Consider the following 17,327-nt stretch of genomic DNA (forward strand, 5'->3'; position numbering starts at 1 on the left):
ATCAAACAAATCTTCCCAAGCAAAAACGATACCTACCTACCGCAAGCACACAGCGATTTACCTTTGACGTCATTCCCTTCAATTCACAGATTTCCGAATCGTCATCGTGAAGTCGTGAGGCGTGAGTTGACGGCGCTGGAAGTGTATCGTTTCAGTGGGCGCTTGACAAACGGCCGTGTTCCGTACGATTTGCATTGCTTGAATTGTCCAATTTGACCTCTCTGCAAGTGCGAAGGGTACGCACGGTCACGGTTTGAGCCGTACACTGCTGTCGCCCAAATGATCTACCTTGTGGTGGCCGGGGTCATACTGTTTGCGTACCTTTTCCTGTACGACTGGTGGACCGACGATACCGGATCGTCCACCGTTGATCGCCACGGTGCGGTGCGAAATGTAACCGTACTGCTGGCCGCTACTGAACCACGTGGAAAAGCAGGGACGGTAGCCTGTACGTAGGTTTTTATGTCCCTCCCCTCAAACCAAACCTTTTTGTTATCACTCTTGCTTTGAGTCATTGTTTCTTGTGTTTCCGTTGTTATAATTATTTAATTATGATTTTCTGCCTTTTGAGATTACTGTTTAATATTTGAATTCATATTCTTAATCGGTGTTTGTTTCGTCTTCTTTCGGTTGCTTCAGGTGACGCGAGTACTGCGGACGGTTGTGACACAGAACCACCCATCGGAGTTTTGACGAACGGCAACGGTTCCGCGCAGGCTCAGCCGATCGTTGACGCGGCAGCAGTGGAGCTGGTCGCACAGCAGCTCAAGCAGCAGGTGTCCGTGAACGCCAACTTCCTCTACGACCGTCCGCAACCACGCCGGCAGCAAAAGCAGAAGCGACTGAATCGTCCCCAGGACCGTCCGTGCTTGGTAAACGGTCGGCAGGAGCGGTGCGCTGAGACCGAATCCGTCGACACGAACGATAACCATATCAAGATGGAAACCACAACCGACTCGGTCCCGGCAACGACGGGCGAGGAAAACAGCAGCGCCGCTCCGGGGCAGGAGCGGGCCAGCTTCATCGTCGGCGAGGAGGACAGCCAGCTGGACGACGAGCTGGAGGCGAACGATGCGTTCCCGCAAACGATGGAGAACGGCAGCGGTCTGCGCAGTGTTTCGTCCTACGAGATGAACCTGACGGAAAAAAGGCGCCGCTTAAGGTAAGGACCATTGTCGATTTGTGAGTGTGAGGGGCAGCTAAGAATGATATATCTTTTTTTGTGCGATGTTCTGGTTAGTAGATGTGTCCACCAAACAAAGGTCACTTGCGCGTATGTATCGAAACCATCCCGTCCGCAATCTGGTCGCGGTCCGCGGACGAATCCGCCATTCGTTCTGCTTGACTTGTGCCAATGCTAATTCACTCTCCGCAATGTTTTGGTAATTTGAGGCGGATTCAAACACGAACGGAACCAAAAAATCCATCAAAAGGTACGAACTTCCCGGGTGCTGTGTGTACTCGAACTGTGCAAATAGGGTTCGATGTTTTTGCTCTTACCTGTCTTACCGCCTGCCCAAGTCTATTTACGCGCGCTGACGCGACCAGCTCTATTTGACTGTCTGCGTGGTGATGATGATGATGACGCTGGATGGGTTGAGACACTGAAGTACGTTCGGAACTCATGGCGAGACTTTAGACTCATGCCGCTTAATGACGCAAGTTTGTAGTGTTTTCGTTGGGCCGAGCAATTTGTCTGCTAAAGTGTCGTCGGGTTTTTTCTGCCTTCTTATCGTTCACGCGTTCTTTGTTTGTAGTGTGTTTTTTTGGGCAGAATTTAAGCTTATTTTTTCTATCCTTGAAATGATAGAATAAGTTTTTGTGCATGTATTGACGGAGATACTTGTTGCGAAGATCTTTCGCCTTTGGTAATGACGTTAATAGTTCTCGTTTTGGAGATCTCAACAATTCTTCTGGAAAGATGATCAAGCTTTGGGAAATGAAGTTCAACATTTGATGAAAATCACAAAACATCAGGACATTCAAATGGATTGATCAATGTCGATAAGCGTCTTATTACTTTAGTGCGAAACCTTCACCAAGCTTGATGCGTGTGATTTCTATAAACGAACACGGTTCGATTAGATTCACGCGTGCAGTTTGCCTCGCAATATCAACGTTTATTTCACACACGTGAAGGTTGCGCTGCTGTTGAAGTGCATTTAACTCTGCGTCCGACTAAGGGAGCGTGCAACAGTGTGAGCCATCGCCACCTTGTGCGAGGCTCGGCAAGTGCACGCGTGCATACCTAGAGAGTGGAGAGCCTACACATATGCACCTGTTACAGCTGCTGCTGCACCATCCACTGCCGCTCAGCCAATTAAGCTCTCTTTTTTTCCACGAGTTGGAGCACCTTTCGGTACCTTCACGCACCGTTTTGGAGCCTCTCTCAATGAAGCTTTAGGGAACCACGAACCACTCAGTGTGTGTGTGGGTTTTTTATATCGTCTGTTGTTTTCATTCCATCTCAAGTTACACTCGACATGGCAAAACATCGCCCCACCACACACCACATGGCGAAGCTTTCGGATCGCGCAGGTTGAGATTCGCGCTTTTGATTGTTTTCCGGTTTCGCGGCGTGACTCACTCTTTTTCTCTCTCTCGCTCTCTATCGCCGTGTTGAGCTGCCGCTTGGGGCTCCGAACTTTCGGTTCGGTGACTTCAACGATCAGTTGTGAGTGAAACGTGGCCAATCTCGGTAGTGTGCCGGAACTGTACTGCGGCCCAAAGGCAGGCTGCTGGTGGCGAAAATAGAGGCGCGCGCGCGCATTACACACAAACCACAGTACCAGTGTGGCCCTTTGGATCATCGTATGTGTCAGTGTCCGCGGTGTGGCGTGGCGCCGTGGCGTGTGATGCAATAAAGCCTAAGCCTTTGAGTTTTCCAGTGCGTTTTTCCGTGGCACCGTCATTACAGCTGAAGTGTCCCACCCGGTTATAATTATACTGTGTGTGTGTGCTTATGTGGTCATTATCGTCGTTCGTGTTATGCACGCCGTACCTAAATCGATTGCTGCCTGACATATAGCCAGCCTGAAGCATTCCGCAAGTTCCCACGGGATGCAATTTCTGCAGGAAGACAATTAAACCTTTAATTTGCTTTTCAATCCCTTCCGGGGCGGGCGGGGGACGGTCCACCAGTACGGAATGTGGCCTAATTTGTTTTTGAAGCTGAAATGCTTGGAGTGTGTGCCTGTGTGTCTGTGTGCCCAGTACTAACGGAACCTAAGGTTGCAACGGTATTCCATGCCGGTTTGGCCACGACGCGTACGGGGCGCGTACTGGTGAGAGAAAGTTTCGGGTCGTTTAAGTGCTTTGGTTGCTGTTTTTGTTGGTGTGGTTACTAGCCCGTTTCGTTGTTTTTTTTTTCGATGGAAGCGTCCCTAGGAAGCCGAAGCGACGTCTCCAATATATTAACACACGCGTCAGGTGAAACTTGGGACCTGATTTTGGACGTTTTTTAGGTTGATCGCTTACAATCTTCACCAAAAACTCAACCAGACCAAAACCGGTTGTAGGTGTGTGTGTGTGTTTGTGAGAGCTTTTCAGTCTTTGCAATGTTATGCGCAACGTCTTAGAGCTCATCTTCACCTTGCCCCAACGGTGGCGGTGGTTTGTGAGACCTTGGGAAGTATTTGGCATACATCTTGGAGCGCTTCCGTAACAAAATGGAAATGTGTCTGTGTAAAATCATAGAAAACTTACCTAAACCCGCTGAAAGAATAAATTAGAAACTAAAACAACCGCGTCATTTATCCGGTCTGATCGGGCGATCGCTCTCTGATCTACTTTAAAGTGCACTCAAGATAGAGCCGAAAATATAAAAAAAAGCTCAAAGCTCCCCATGAATTAATCCGTCGACTTGATAGCCTTACCTTGCCTGGGACATTATGTAAGACAGGCACGAGGGCTGTAACAACAACCTGCCACGGAATGTGGCCCGATGGCGACCGGTTTGCCTTGTGTTTGCATCATGCGAACATCCGCGTTGCGCGTGCGATCAACCCACCGAGCTCCAACGTCACTGAATGGAAGAACCTTTCGATTGCCAGCTTTAAAAAAATCCCCAAAAACGAAATGTAAAAGTTCCCCCAATAACAATCGAAAGAAGCTTTCACATCACGCGATACAACCGCCCGGAGCGTCGCCGCGCACTTGTTGAACGCGTGTCCGCTTTCCCTTCGGGGCGCTTTCTGGATTGGATTGGCTTTGCCGAAGCCTTGGGCACTACGTGTCACTGACAAAACGTTGGTGCATTTCTCGCCAGTTTGGTGAGCAAATTGTAGAATGGTTCGACCGACCGACAACAGCCCGAAAAGGGACTTTTTCCTCAGCATTTAAAAGTGACGGTTAAAATCGCGCCGCCTCGTTGACGTGTCGCGATCGACAGTAGGTCAGATTCCTTGTGTAATCATTGTGTGTGTGCCTCTCCTTCCATTAGCAGCGAATGCACCTCTTCTCCCTGGGTGGCCCCTTACCACAGCCCTACTACGGGGCACTGGGTAGAAGTCGCGTCAGCTGGCTTTGACAGGTTGCAATCGATTTATGTAGTGCCGAGCCGTGCCGAGCTGTGTGACCCAGTGGGAAGACACACCGCTGGCTCCCATTGCTGGAACATATAGTTTTACTTTATCGTTCAATTTTCCCCTAAAGGACATCGTCTGTGTGTCGGTGTGTGTTAGTGTGTGTGTCTGTGTGCGGTGTCTTCCTTCCTTTGCCGCCTTGGTGATAGCGAAATAGTAGTGAAAGTGCAAAAGATATTGATTTTGCCGTGATTGAATTATCACGCCACCGGTGCGAAATACACGGGCCCTCTCTCTCTCTCGCTCGTTCTCTCTGTCTGACCCCCCGCTTCAGCAATCTCGGAAATCAGCGGAAGAAGTTTATCAGCAAAATCAATACATTCGCCCCTTGCGTGGAAACCGTGTGTGTCCGTGTGTCTTGACAACAAGTTACCGCCGAAAGTGGGGTTTAGTGCATCGTCGTCGCTTGCTGCGAGCAAAGCGGCTTTCTGCTCCGCGTGTTGTCGTGTAGTTTTGCGAAAAAAAGCAAATATTGGGCACCCCGTGAGCCGGCTTGCGTGCTACTGTTGTCCGGTGGCCAGCGAGTGGTGGTCCTGGTGCTGCGAAAACACGAAACCGACCACCGTGGTGCTAGTGTTGGGCTCGACCGTACTGCTGCTCGCCCTCGCGCGGGAAATAATGTTGAAGAGAAGAGCGAGCAAACGATTCGTGCTGGCAGAAACCGGTGAGGAAAGCACCTGGAACACGACCGCAGATAATGAGCAAATAATGGCAGCGTCGTCACAGCAACCGCCGCCACCGGTGATCAACCTGGAGACGGCGGTCCCGAGCGGCAGCACCAGCGCCAGCAGCAGCTTCAGCGAGGACAACAGTGGTGGAGTTGGTGGCAACATCAGCGGCCCGACCGCCGCCCTGCTGCACGATGGTGGGGCCGGTGGCGATGGGCTCAAGGTGCCGCTGGCCAACACGCTGCATCTGTCCGTGTCCGGTGGTTTAAAGTTAGTATTTGTGTTTTGTTTTGTTTTTTTTTTTGGTGGAAATTCTGGTTGAGTTATGCTAAAAAATGTAAAAAATATAGTTAAGTGATTCATCAACCAAGCAGATTTTAGAAGCATCAACAATAATCCTCCTTTTTTGAGAAGGATTGCATGTCATTGTGAAATTTATAAACCTGAGGCTGTTTTTTGCCTGGTCTGCGCGAAAGAGATTCTTCTCTTCTACACCCACGATATGGCGATAATCAATTAGTCAGCCTTTACTGCTAAAGAAACGGGTTAGGTTAGGGATTGAACCAGTTAACGCCTTGTACGAACCGGCGCGTCTATTCAACAGACCATCGGGCTGCTCCCGAATCATAGAGAATACTGTCCAATATATATGCAAATCTTGCTCTCGCTCGTCTCCATCCAGTTTACGTCTTTTTCGTGTGTAATGTAATCGATCGCTATAAACATGATCGAGATTTTTCTGCTCATTTGTACACTTTACACTATAATCATCAGCGTCATCTTGAACACGTGTGCAATATTCGTCGCTAGCAGGTATTGCGTGAGCTATAAATCCTCCTTCTCTCCCCCGATGTATCGATTGACGCTTTGGAATCAGCTCAAACGACCTCCGAAAGGTATCGATAGAGACAGTCGGTTTCGATATTACGGTCCAACGAACCGCCCGTGCGACCGTACCAGACCTTCAAATGACAGCAGCCAACCAACAGCACCGCCACCGACGGTCATCCCTTTCTTGTTCGTCTTCCCCCTCCGTACGCGCGTACGACACGGTACACATATTCGTGCGGCGGTTCATCTATTTTGAAGATTTTGTGCAACAGTGACGGTTAGCGTAACAGCCTCGGAGTTACGAGTTACAGTGCTGCCTGCCTGCCCACCTATGCCCACCTGCCCCTTTGCAAAGATGCTCATATTGATGGGCCTTCCCCCTGCGCCTCTGCGCCTGGTGGTAACCCCCGAACCTCCGGTACCGTAATAATGGTACTGCCTTGAAACGCTACCCAGTCGAAAGTGAACCAACGAAAATGTGTTTGTGTGTCTGTGTGTATGCTGGAGGTCTTCGGGTGGGGTACTTGTGCTGGTCTGTTAAGCGACCGATTTTGCAACCATCCCACAGTGCTTGGAAGGTCCTCGGCTGAGACGTTTCGGTGTTGTTGTTTTCGAAACTTGCCATTGTTTCGCTGCTTGTGTGATAAGCTTGCGGCGGGGCTACTACCGAGCCGTTTGCAGTATCTCCGTGCAATGTCTTAAAGTGTAAAACGTGCTAAAAAGTTTCCCAAATCAAATTAAGTTTTTTGTTGTTTTGCGCCATTTCGGTTACCAATAGAAGAACAAAGTTTTAAATGAAAGAGAAACACGCAAAAGCGGGCAGCAAAGTTCTTACCGTGCTGGATACGTTGCTGTGCCGTGGTCGACTCAATGAAGCGCAGCCTCCATTCCCTTACCCCGGTCTCGCTAGCCCGGATGCGGATGTAGTTCCCCGGCACAGTGCGGAAACGCAAACCGAGACGGGATGGATGATGTGGTTAGTGTTGTGGTTGTTGTTTGTCGTTTTCGAAATTGACCCAAGTTCTGTTCTTATCCACCTCCCAAAAGGGCGGTCTCTTTGATGGATGGGGCTCGCCTTCTTTTTTAATGTTTCACTGTGTACTACTTGCAAATATGTTTGTACATCGATTTCTAACACCTTTCTGCGTTCACTTTTTTTCTTTTTAGGCCAAGTATGTCCCATGGCACGGGACTGGGACTGCAGCGTGGCCAGGAACGTGACTTTGTGCTATCGACGACGGAGGAGTTCGTTAAGAAATTTAACGGTACGCGTGTGATCAACAAGGTACGATCGTCGATGGAAACACAAACCCCGAGGAGGGATGGGAGTAGCGTGTCTTTGCCAATTTTAAACGATTGTCGGATGATTTTATGACGTGTGCGTGACGGAAGGCCCTTTATTTTTGCGACCACCTCGCGGAGGATTATCGCTCAATGTCGAGCGCGGTAATTGCGGCTGTTAGGAGCACTGGTACAAGTTATCATCCTTATTGTAGTAGCTGTGAGCAATTACGGTTATTAATGCATGGAATGGAAAAAAATGGTTGCTACCTTTTCAACAAAAATAACTCCACTAATGGTATAATTTGTATCATTGCTGCTGCGGCGGATGTGGTTCATATAAATGCGTCTGTCTTTGCAAAGACTTTTCCTCGATTCAATGAGCACACCATGAGCAAGGGAAAATGTATCGCCGCTTAAAGGTCATGTCGGAAGCTCGATTAGTCAGCATTCCATCAGGCGTGTCGACGATCACCTTCAGCCAGCGTTTGGGAAGGCTTTCCTCTGCTTTGTGGTTTTTAGTACAACGTGTGCTAAAACGTTGATAACCTTACGGGCGCGTTTTAAAAAAGTATGATCCAATCGGTACAACCACACATTACACATCGCATTGACATTCCACGCACAATTCTCGCCACGGGCCGCGGAGCAATTTATTGCTGCATTACTCCCTCTGGCTGGGGGAGGTAAGAAAAACCGCCTCGTCACTCCGACTGTTTGCACACCGCGTCGCGATCGGCACAGTATCGCGATCGTCATGTGCGCCGCGTAACCGACTAATTACACAATAATACATTTTGCGCGGTGAAAAAGATCGCTCCCATTGCTCGTTGGGTAGAGCCGGATCGATTTTGTTGTTGTTGTTGTTTTGCTTGCCCCTCATCTCAACTGCTCACTTTTCCTTTTCTCAACCCCGCAGGTGCTGATCGCAAACAATGGTATCGCGGCGGTCAAGTGCATGCGCTCGATCCGCCGCTGGTCGTACGAGATGTTCAAGAATGAGCGCGCGGTCCGGTTCGTGGTGATGGTGACGCCCGAAGACCTGAAGGCGAACGCCGAGTACATCAAGATGGCGGACCATTACGTGCCCGTGCCGGGCGGCTCGAACAACAACAACTACGCGAACGTGGAGCTGATCGTGGACATTGCGCTGCGCACGCAGGTGCAGGCGGTGTGGGCCGGCTGGGGCCACGCGTCCGAAAACCCGAAGCTGCCGGAGTTGCTGCACAAGAAGAATCTGGTGTTTCTGGGGCCGCCGGAGCGGGCCATGTGGGCGCTCGGCGACAAGGTAGCGTCCTCGATCGTGGCGCAGACGGCCGAAATTCCCACACTGCCGTGGTCGGGCTCGGAGCTGAAGGCTCAGTACAGCGGGAAGAAGATCAAGATTTCGAGCGAGCTGTTTGCGCGCGGCTGCGTGACCACGTCCGACCAGGGACTGGTGGCGGCGGGTAAGATCGGCTTCCCGGTCATGATCAAGGCGTCCGAGGGCGGCGGTGGCAAGGGCATCCGGCGCGTCGACTCGCCGGACGAGTTCCCCGCCCTGTTCCGGCAGGTGCAGGCGGAGGTGCCCGGGTCGCCGATCTTCGTGATGAAGCTGGCGCGCGGCGCCCGCCATCTCGAGGTGCAGCTGCTGGCCGACCAGTACGGCAATGCGATCAGCCTGTTCGGGCGCGACTGCTCGATCCAGCGCCGGCACCAGAAGATCATCGAGGAGGCGCCGGCCGTCATCGCCGATCCGGCTGTGTTCGAGGAGATGGAGCGGGCGGCGGTGCGACTGGCGAAGATGGTCGGGTACGTGAGCGCGGGCACGGTCGAGTACCTGTACGACTCGGAGGGCAAGTACTTCTTCCTCGAGCTGAACCCCCGGCTGCAGGTGGAGCATCCGTGCACGGAGATGGTGGCGGACGTGAATCTGCCCGCCTGTCAGCTGCAGATCGGCATGGGCGTGCCGTTGTACCGCATCAAGGACATCCGGCTGCTGTACGGCGAGAGCCCGTGGGGCAGCACCGTGATCGACTTCGACTGTCCGAGCCAGAAGCCACGGCCGTGGGGGCATGTCATCGCGGCCCGCATCACGTCGGAAAATCCGGACGAAGGGTTCAAGCCGAGCTCGGGCACGGTGCAGGAGCTGAACTTCCGCTCGAGTAAGAACGTGTGGGGGTACTTCAGTGTGGCGGCGTCCGGCGGGCTGCACGAGTTTGCCGACTCGCAGTTCGGGCATTGCTTCTCGTGGGGCGAGAACCGGCAGCAGGCGCGCGAGAATCTCGTGATCGCGCTGAAGGAGCTCTCGATCCGCGGTGACTTCCGGACGACGGTCGAGTATCTGATCACGCTGCTGGAGACGAACAGCTTCCTGGACAACACGATCGACACGGCCTGGCTGGATGCGCTCATCGCCGAGCGGGTGCAGTCGGACAAGCCGGACATCATACTCGGTGTGGTGTGCGGTGCGCTGCACATTGCCGACCGCAAGGTGACGGATGCGTTCGCCAGCTTCAAGGGCTCGATGGAGAAGGGCCAGATACAGGCGGCCAACACGCTGACGAACGTGGTCGACGTAGAGCTGATTGCGGAGGGCGTGCGGTACAAGGTGCAGGCCGCCAAGAGCGGGCCCAACACGTACTTCCTCGTGATGAACGGGTCGTTCAAGGAGGTGGAGGTGCACCGGCTGTCCGACGGGGGCATGCTGCTGTCGCTCGAAGGCTCCAGCTACACGACCTACATGAAGGAGGAGGTCGATCGGTACCGCATCGTGATCGGCAACCAGACGTGCGTGTTCGAGAAGGAGAACGATCCGTCGCTGTTGCGGTCGCCGTCGGCCGGCAAGGTGATCAGCCTGCTGGTGGAGGACGGTGCGCACGTCTCCAAGGGCCAGGCGTACGCGGAAATCGAAGTGATGAAGATGGTGATGACGCTGAAGGCGAACGAGGCGGGCACGGTAACGTTCGTGCGCCGCCCGGGGGCCGTACTGGATGCGGGCACCCTCATCGGACACCTCGAGCTGGACGATCCGTCGCTCGTGACGAAGGCGCAGCCGTACAAGAACCCGTGGCCGGTCAGCGAGCACGTGCAGATACCGGAAAAGCTGAACCGCATCCACTCGTGCTACAAAACGATCCTGGAGAACACGCTCGCCGGCTACTGTCTGCCGGACCCGTACAATGCGCCCCGGCTGCGCGAGATTATCGAAAAGTTTATGCTCAGCTTGCGCGACCCTTCGTTGCCGCTACTCGAGCTGCAGGAGGTGATTGCCTCGATCTCGGGCCGCATTCCCGTGTCGGTGGAGAAGAAGATCCGCAAGCTGATGCAGCTGTACGAGCGCAACATTACGAGCGTGCTGGCCCAGTTCCCGTCGCAGATGATCGCGAGCGTGATCGATAGCCACGCGGCCACGCTGCAGAAGCGGGCCGACCGGGACGTGTTCTTCCTCACCACGCAGGGCATCGTGCAGCTGGTGCAGCGCTACCGCAACGGCATTCGGGGGCGCATGAAGGCGGCAGTGCACGAGCTGCTCAAGCAGTACTACGCCGTCGAGTCGCAGTTCCAGCACGGCCACTACGACAAGTGTGTGGCGGCGATACGGGAAAAGCACAAGGACGATATGGACGTGGTGGTGGGCACGATCTTTTCCCACAGCCAGGTGGCGAAGAAGAACCTGCTCGTGACGCTGCTGGTCGACCATCTGTGGGCGAACGAGCCGGGGCTGACGGACGAGCTGGCCGCTACGCTGAGCGAGCTGACGTCGCTCAACCGGGCGGAACACTCGCGGGTGGCGCTGCGCGCCCGCCAGGTGCTGATCGCGGCCCACCAGCCCGCGTACGAGCTGCGCCACAATCAGATGGAGTCGATCTTCCTGTCCGCGGTCGACATGTACGGGCACGATTTCCATCCGGAGAACCTGCAGCGCTTGATCCAGTCGGAGACGTCGATCTTCGACATACTGCACGATTTCTTCTACCACTCGAACCGGGCCGTGTGCAATGCGGCGCTGGAGGTGTACGTGCGCCGCGCGTACACGTCGTACGAGCTGACCTGCCTGCAGCATCTCGAGCTGTCCGGGGAGGTGCCGCTGGTGCACTTCCAGTTCCTGCTACCGACGGCTCATCCGAATCGATACAAGTAAGTTACGGAAGCGCTGTTTAGGGTTTTTATTGAAGAAGCAAAGTAACATTGAACTAAATTCCGATTCTGCTTTGTTGCACAGCTCGGAAGGTAACGACCCGGACGCCATTCCGGACTCGTTCATGCGCACCGGCTGCATGGCCGCGTTCGATTCGTTCGAGCACTTCAATCAATATTCGGACGAAATACTGGACCTGCTGGAGGACTACGCGTCGCCGGTGTTTGTCAATCCGAAGGTGCTGGAGGCCGTCGATGGGGGCGATTCGGACCGCCGGATGAGCACGTCCATTAACGTTTCGATTTCCGATCAGGTGAATCGTGCCGTTGAGAGTGAAGCTGCCGCACGTAAGTCATTTTGTTAAAAAAATGCAGACATTTTGTAAAAAAAACCTAATGTTCATGCGGTTTACTCTCTTTAGCGAGGCCGTCGGATGCGATCCATATTTTGAGCATTGCCGTGCGCGACATGGGCGATATGGAGGACCATCAGATGGAGCAAGTGTTTGGTTCGTTCTGCAATCTGCACCGCGAGGAGCTGCTGAGCCGCCGTGTAAGACGCATCACCTTCGCTGCGTTGAAAAAGTAGGTTCACAATTGGCCAATGAGCAACAACGACACAGAATTAAACATTTACATTTGCTCTCCACAGGCGACAGTTCCCGAAGTTCTTCACCTACCGTGCGCGCGACCAGTTCGAGGAGGATCGCATCTACCGGCATCTCGAGCCGGCCTGCGCCTTCCAGCTGGAGCTGAACCGCATGAAAACGTACGACCTGGAGGCGCTGCCAACGGCCAACCAGAAGATGCACCTCTACCTCGGGCGGGCGAAGGTGCCGAAGGGCCAGGAGGTGACGGATTTCCGCTTCTTCATCCGGTCCATCATACGCCACTCGGACCTCATCACCAAGGAGGCGTCGTTCGAGTACCTGCAGAACGAGGGCGAACGGGTGCTGCTCGAGGCGATGGACGAGCTGGAGGTGGCGTTCTCCCATCCGCAGGCGAAGCGCACCGACTGCAACCACATCTTCCTCAACTTTGTCCCGACCGTCATCATGGATCCGGCCAAGATCGAGGAATCGGTCACGAAGATGGTGATGCGGTACGGGCCGCGGCTCTGGAAGCTGCGCGTGCTGCAGGCCGAGCTGAAGATGGTCATCCGGCAGACGCCCCAGTCGCCGACCACCTCGGTGCGGCTCTGCATTGCGAACGATTCCGGCTACTTCCTCGACATTGCCATGTACACCGAGGTGACGGATCCGGAGACGCACGTGATCAAGTTCCAGGCGTACGGTAGCCGGCAGGGCCCGCTGCACGGCCTGCCCATCTCGTCCCCGTACATGACCAAAGATTTCCTGCAGCAGAAGCGCTTCCAGGCGCAGTCGAACGGCACGACGTACGTGTACGACATACCGGACATGTTCCGCCAGATGACGGAGCGGCTGTGGAAGGAGTTCTCCAAGGCGCGTCCCACCGAGGACATCCGCATCCCGGAGAAGATTCTGCTCGAGTGCAACGAGCTGGTGCTGAACGGCGACAGCCTGGAGGAGATCCAGCGGCTGCCGGGCGAGAACAACGTCGGCATGGTGGCGTGGCGCATCGTGCTCGCGACGCCGGAGTTCGCCAACGGGCGCGAGATCATCGTCATCGCGAACGATCTGACCTATCTGATCGGATCGTTCGGGCCGCAGGAGGATCTGCTGTTCTACAAGGCGTCCGAGCTGTCACGCCAGCGCAAGTGTCCCCGCATCTACATCTCGGTCAACAGTGGGGCCCGCATCGGGCTGGCCGAGGAGGTGAAGTCGCTGTTCAAGGTCGCCTGGGAAGACCCGGAGGAGCCGGAGAAGGGCTTCAAGTATCTGTACCTCACCACGGACGATTACAGCAAGATCGCGAACAGCAACTCGGTGCGCGCGATACTGATCGAGGACGAGGGCGAGCCGCGCTACAAGATAACGGACATCATCGGCAAAACGGACGGGCTCGGGGTGGAAAACCTCCGGTACGCCGGCATGATTGCGGGCGAAACGTCCCGCGCGTACGAGGACGTGGTCACGATCTCGATGGTGACGTGCCGCACGATCGGCATCGGCTCGTACCTGGTGCGGCTCGGCCAGCGCGTCATCCAGATCGACAACTCGCACATCATCCTGACCGGCTTCGCCGCGCTGAACAAGTTGCTCGGCCGGAAGGTGTACGCGTCCAACAATCAGCTCGGCGGCATCCAGATCATGTACAACAACGGCGTCACGCACAAGACGGAAACGCTCGACCTGGACGGGGTGTACACGATCCTGCACTGGCTGTCGTACATTCCGAATGCGCGCGGCGGCATCCTGCCGATCGTGTCGCCGAGCGATCCGATCGAGCGTATGATCGACTTCACGCCCACCAAGGCACCGTACGATCCGCGCTGGATGCTGGCGGGCCGGTACAACCCTGCCAATCCGTCCGACTGGGAGACGGGCTTCTTCGATCGCGGCACGTTCGCGGAAATTATGGAACCGTGGGCCCAGACGGTCGTGACGGGTCGGGCCAAGCTGGGCGGTATCCCGGTCGGGGTGATTGCGGTTGAGACGCGCACCGTCGAGGTGACCATACCGGCCGATCCGGCCAACCTGGACTCGGAGGCGAAAACGTTCCAGCAGGCCGGCCAGGTGTGGTTCCCGGACTCGTCGTTCAAGACGGCGCAGGCGATCAAGGACTTTGGGCGCGAAGAGCTGCCGCTAATTATCCTTGCCAACTGGCGCGGTTTCTCCGGCGGACAGAAGGGTACGTAACGATTAAATTAAAAACGTTAAAAGATGCACTCGCTTTATGCAATTTTCCGTCGTTTTTCGTTCCCCACAGATATGTACGAACAGATCGTCAAGTTTGGTGCTTACATTGTGGACGGCTTGCGAGAGTACAAGCAGCCCGTGATCGTCTATCTGCCCCCGAATGCCGAACTGCGGGGCGGTGCGTGGGCCGTGCTGGATCCAACCATCAATCCACGCTACATGGAAACGTACGCCGATCCGGAATCGCGCGCCGGTGTGCTCGAGCCGGAAGGTATCGTCGAGGTGAAGTACAAGGAGAAGGACATTGTGAAAACCATTCACCGTCTCGATCCGACCGTGCTGGAGGTAAGCGGTCACCTTTTTTTGCTTTGTTTTCAATGCTCAATCTTGCTTCAATGCTAATGCTTCCGCTATTGCCCAAAAAAACAGCTCAAGAACCAGTTGGCGGCCGCGGGTGAAAACAAGGAGCTGGTGGCCGAGCTGGAGAACAAAATCAAGGCCCGGACGAACGCGCTGCTGCAGAACTACCATCCGGTGGCGGTACACTTTGCCGACCTGCACGATACGCCCGAGCGAATGCTGGAGAAGGGCTGCATCAGTGAAATCGTGCCGTGGCGCAACTCGCGCACCTGGATCTACTGGCGCATGCGGCGGCTGCTGCTGGAGGAACACTTCATCAAGCAGATCCTGGAGGCGCAGGAAGGTCTGTCGGTGGGTCAGGCGAAATCGATGCTGCGCAGATGGTTCGTGGAGGATATGGGAGCTACGGAGGTAAGTTTTTGATGCCTGAAATGCAGTCCAGCGCATAGAAAAATGCGGAATTTAATATACAACATATGGTGTCCTTTCTCTCGTCAGGCATACCGCTGGGAAGCAAACGAGTCGGCTGTGGAATGGTTGGAAAACCAGAAGCGTACCGACTCGACCGTGCTGCGCAATATCTACGCAGTGAAAAAGGACGCAATAATCTCACAAATTCAGGAATCATTAAGCGTAAGTAGATCTCTTCAGATGCGGCTGTCCTTGTAGACGACTGATTTAATATCTTCCTTTTTATTAATCCTTTTTATTAGGACTGTCCGGAAGCAGCGCTCGATGCGATAGTCGGTCTCTGTCAGTCTCTGTCGCCCGCACAGCGTGGCGAGGTGGTCAAAACGCTCGCTCAGCTAGATTTCAACGATAAGGAGCACACAAGCCTTGGATGACAACGTAACAATTGTACATAACGGAAGCGCTCGAAGCGACGACGTTAAGCCTGATCATATTCTGTCAGCCAAGCAGCAAGCAAGCAAGCAAAGACAAGTTACTGAGCAGCGATCGTAGGATAGAAGGATGCTGAGGCGAAGGAGCACACACACATTTAGCGAACTCAGAGATAAATTGTTAGATTAGAATTGAACAATATTTACACGTGTTGAAAGGCGAACGGGAAGGACAGAAGGGACAGTTTGAAACAGCTCTCCTCCAAGTTGCTGCCGCGTCTACGATCGCCGGATCGTTGTTAATACGCAATTAAAAAACGCAATTCAATTTCGCACACTAGATTGTACGCAACAGGTTCTTTCTAACGCCTTTAGAGTGAGGGTGCGCTTTTTTCTTCGTCATTGTCGTCATTTAGGTGGCAACATCTTTACACACGCTTTAGCGAAAGCATTGAACAAACAAACAAATCCGCTGTTTCGCCACCTAAAAAAACTCACCATTAAACACGCGCACATTAGCAAACAGGTGACGTAGCATGTACATGGGTAATGTCTAGGAGATGCGAAGATTCACCCCTTTGTTGCACGAAACACGCGTGCATAGAGGGTTTGAAACTTCATTTAAAGCACTAAAGGAGGACACGCCGCGAACATATTAACACAAACCACCACAGAAACAAAGAAACAAAACACACACACACAAATGTTCACGTTGGAACTGGTACGGTCGAAAACGCGAATTAAAAATTGAAATAATTAAACGTTTACTAATTGAACCTAATTCGTGCTAATAAGGTACTAAAGGAAAGGAGGGCAGTCTCAAAAGAAGCCGTGGAGAACTATAAAAAAGAAAAACAAAACTTTGCCTGTAGGTTCGTTCTTATTAGACTGTACTGAGTTACGCGACGGTAGGGTACGTTCGTTGTTAGAAGGAACGAGAGATTAGTTGTTAGTTGCTCCTGTTAGTAATAATGGATGGGCTTTTGTTCTGGATTCGTCCCGATAGTGCTAAGGTAATGCTTTACGTTAATTTTGGTTTCATTCACTATTCGTACTATGTACTACTATCGGAATTCCGTCGTGCTCTGGTTAACATGAAGATGTATCTAGTTAAGTTGGGTCTCTGCCGATCACTTCCTGCGGAACTCGGTTTCTTTAGGGCAATGCAAAATGGCTTCAGAATAAAATTCGTAAACCTAAATTGGAGGCGGGATTGAGATAATATCATTTTGCTAATATGAAAGAAATGCAATGTTCCTGTACTGTACTGTACCAACACCTCAAAATCTGGCCTTAACGATCTAGGAATTATGGATTGATGGACTACAAAATTGGATCTGAGTGGAGGACTAAATGGTGTTTTTTTAGTAGCATTTTGATGAATACCTCTTAGATAGCTCAAAAGATACTTCCAAATTCATCCTGGATCCCCTGGTCCTAGGGTTGGCAAACATTTTGAACCATTTCTGAATCTGAACTTCCTTCTATACCTTGAAGCTGAAATTGATTTCTAGTTTAAAAAAGCTAATCTCAACCTACAATTGGTACTAAACTTGCCTCATTCCTGGAGTATGGCCTAAACTTATTAGAACTCTGCAGGATCATGAGAATATCCTTAACGTGAAAGTGACCCCAAACCCATTCCAATCGCTTAACTACCACGAACCTCGTCGAATTTGTTAGCCTCTGCCACAGAACCATCGATGACGACCTTCAGGTCGATGCCATGTACAAGGACAACATGGCAACTTTTAGATAGTGTTCCTTACGCCTTGCCACTGGCCAAGCAGCTTCGGTACGATTACGCACTAGACAGCTCTATACTTGAGCGTCAGGGATCTCTAGAACTGAGTCAGGGATCTT

At 53.0% G+C, this 17,327-nt stretch overlaps 1 protein-coding gene across 2 annotated transcripts; it reads left to right on the forward strand.

Moving 5' to 3' along the window:
• The first annotated feature begins 120 nt into the window (after positions 1–120).
• On the forward strand, positions 121–16,668 carry LOC120893334 (acetyl-CoA carboxylase). 2 transcript variants are annotated; one of them, XM_040295139.1, is made up of 11 exons: positions 121–448; positions 640–1,162; positions 7,250–7,367; positions 8,283–11,482; positions 11,568–11,830; positions 11,905–12,067; positions 12,135–14,254; positions 14,333–14,607; positions 14,692–15,033; positions 15,121–15,255; positions 15,336–16,668. In XM_040295139.1, the coding sequence occupies exons 1-11, from the start codon at positions 280–282 to the stop codon at positions 15,465–15,467; spliced, it is 7,440 nt and encodes a 2,479-aa protein (XP_040151073.1). In that variant the 5' UTR covers positions 121–279; the 3' UTR covers positions 15,468–16,668. The 2 variants fall into 2 exon arrangements, with proteins under 2 accessions (XP_040151073.1, XP_040151074.1); XM_040295140.1 differs by lacking the exons at positions 121–448; positions 640–1,162 and adding an exon at positions 4,887–5,521.
• The last annotated feature ends 659 nt before the right edge of the window (positions 16,669–17,327 follow it).

This window comes from Anopheles arabiensis, chromosome 2, assembly GCF_016920715.1.
Source record: "Anopheles arabiensis isolate DONGOLA chromosome 2, AaraD3, whole genome shotgun sequence".
In the NCBI taxonomy this organism is placed as follows: domain Eukaryota; kingdom Metazoa; phylum Arthropoda; class Insecta; order Diptera; family Culicidae; genus Anopheles; species Anopheles arabiensis.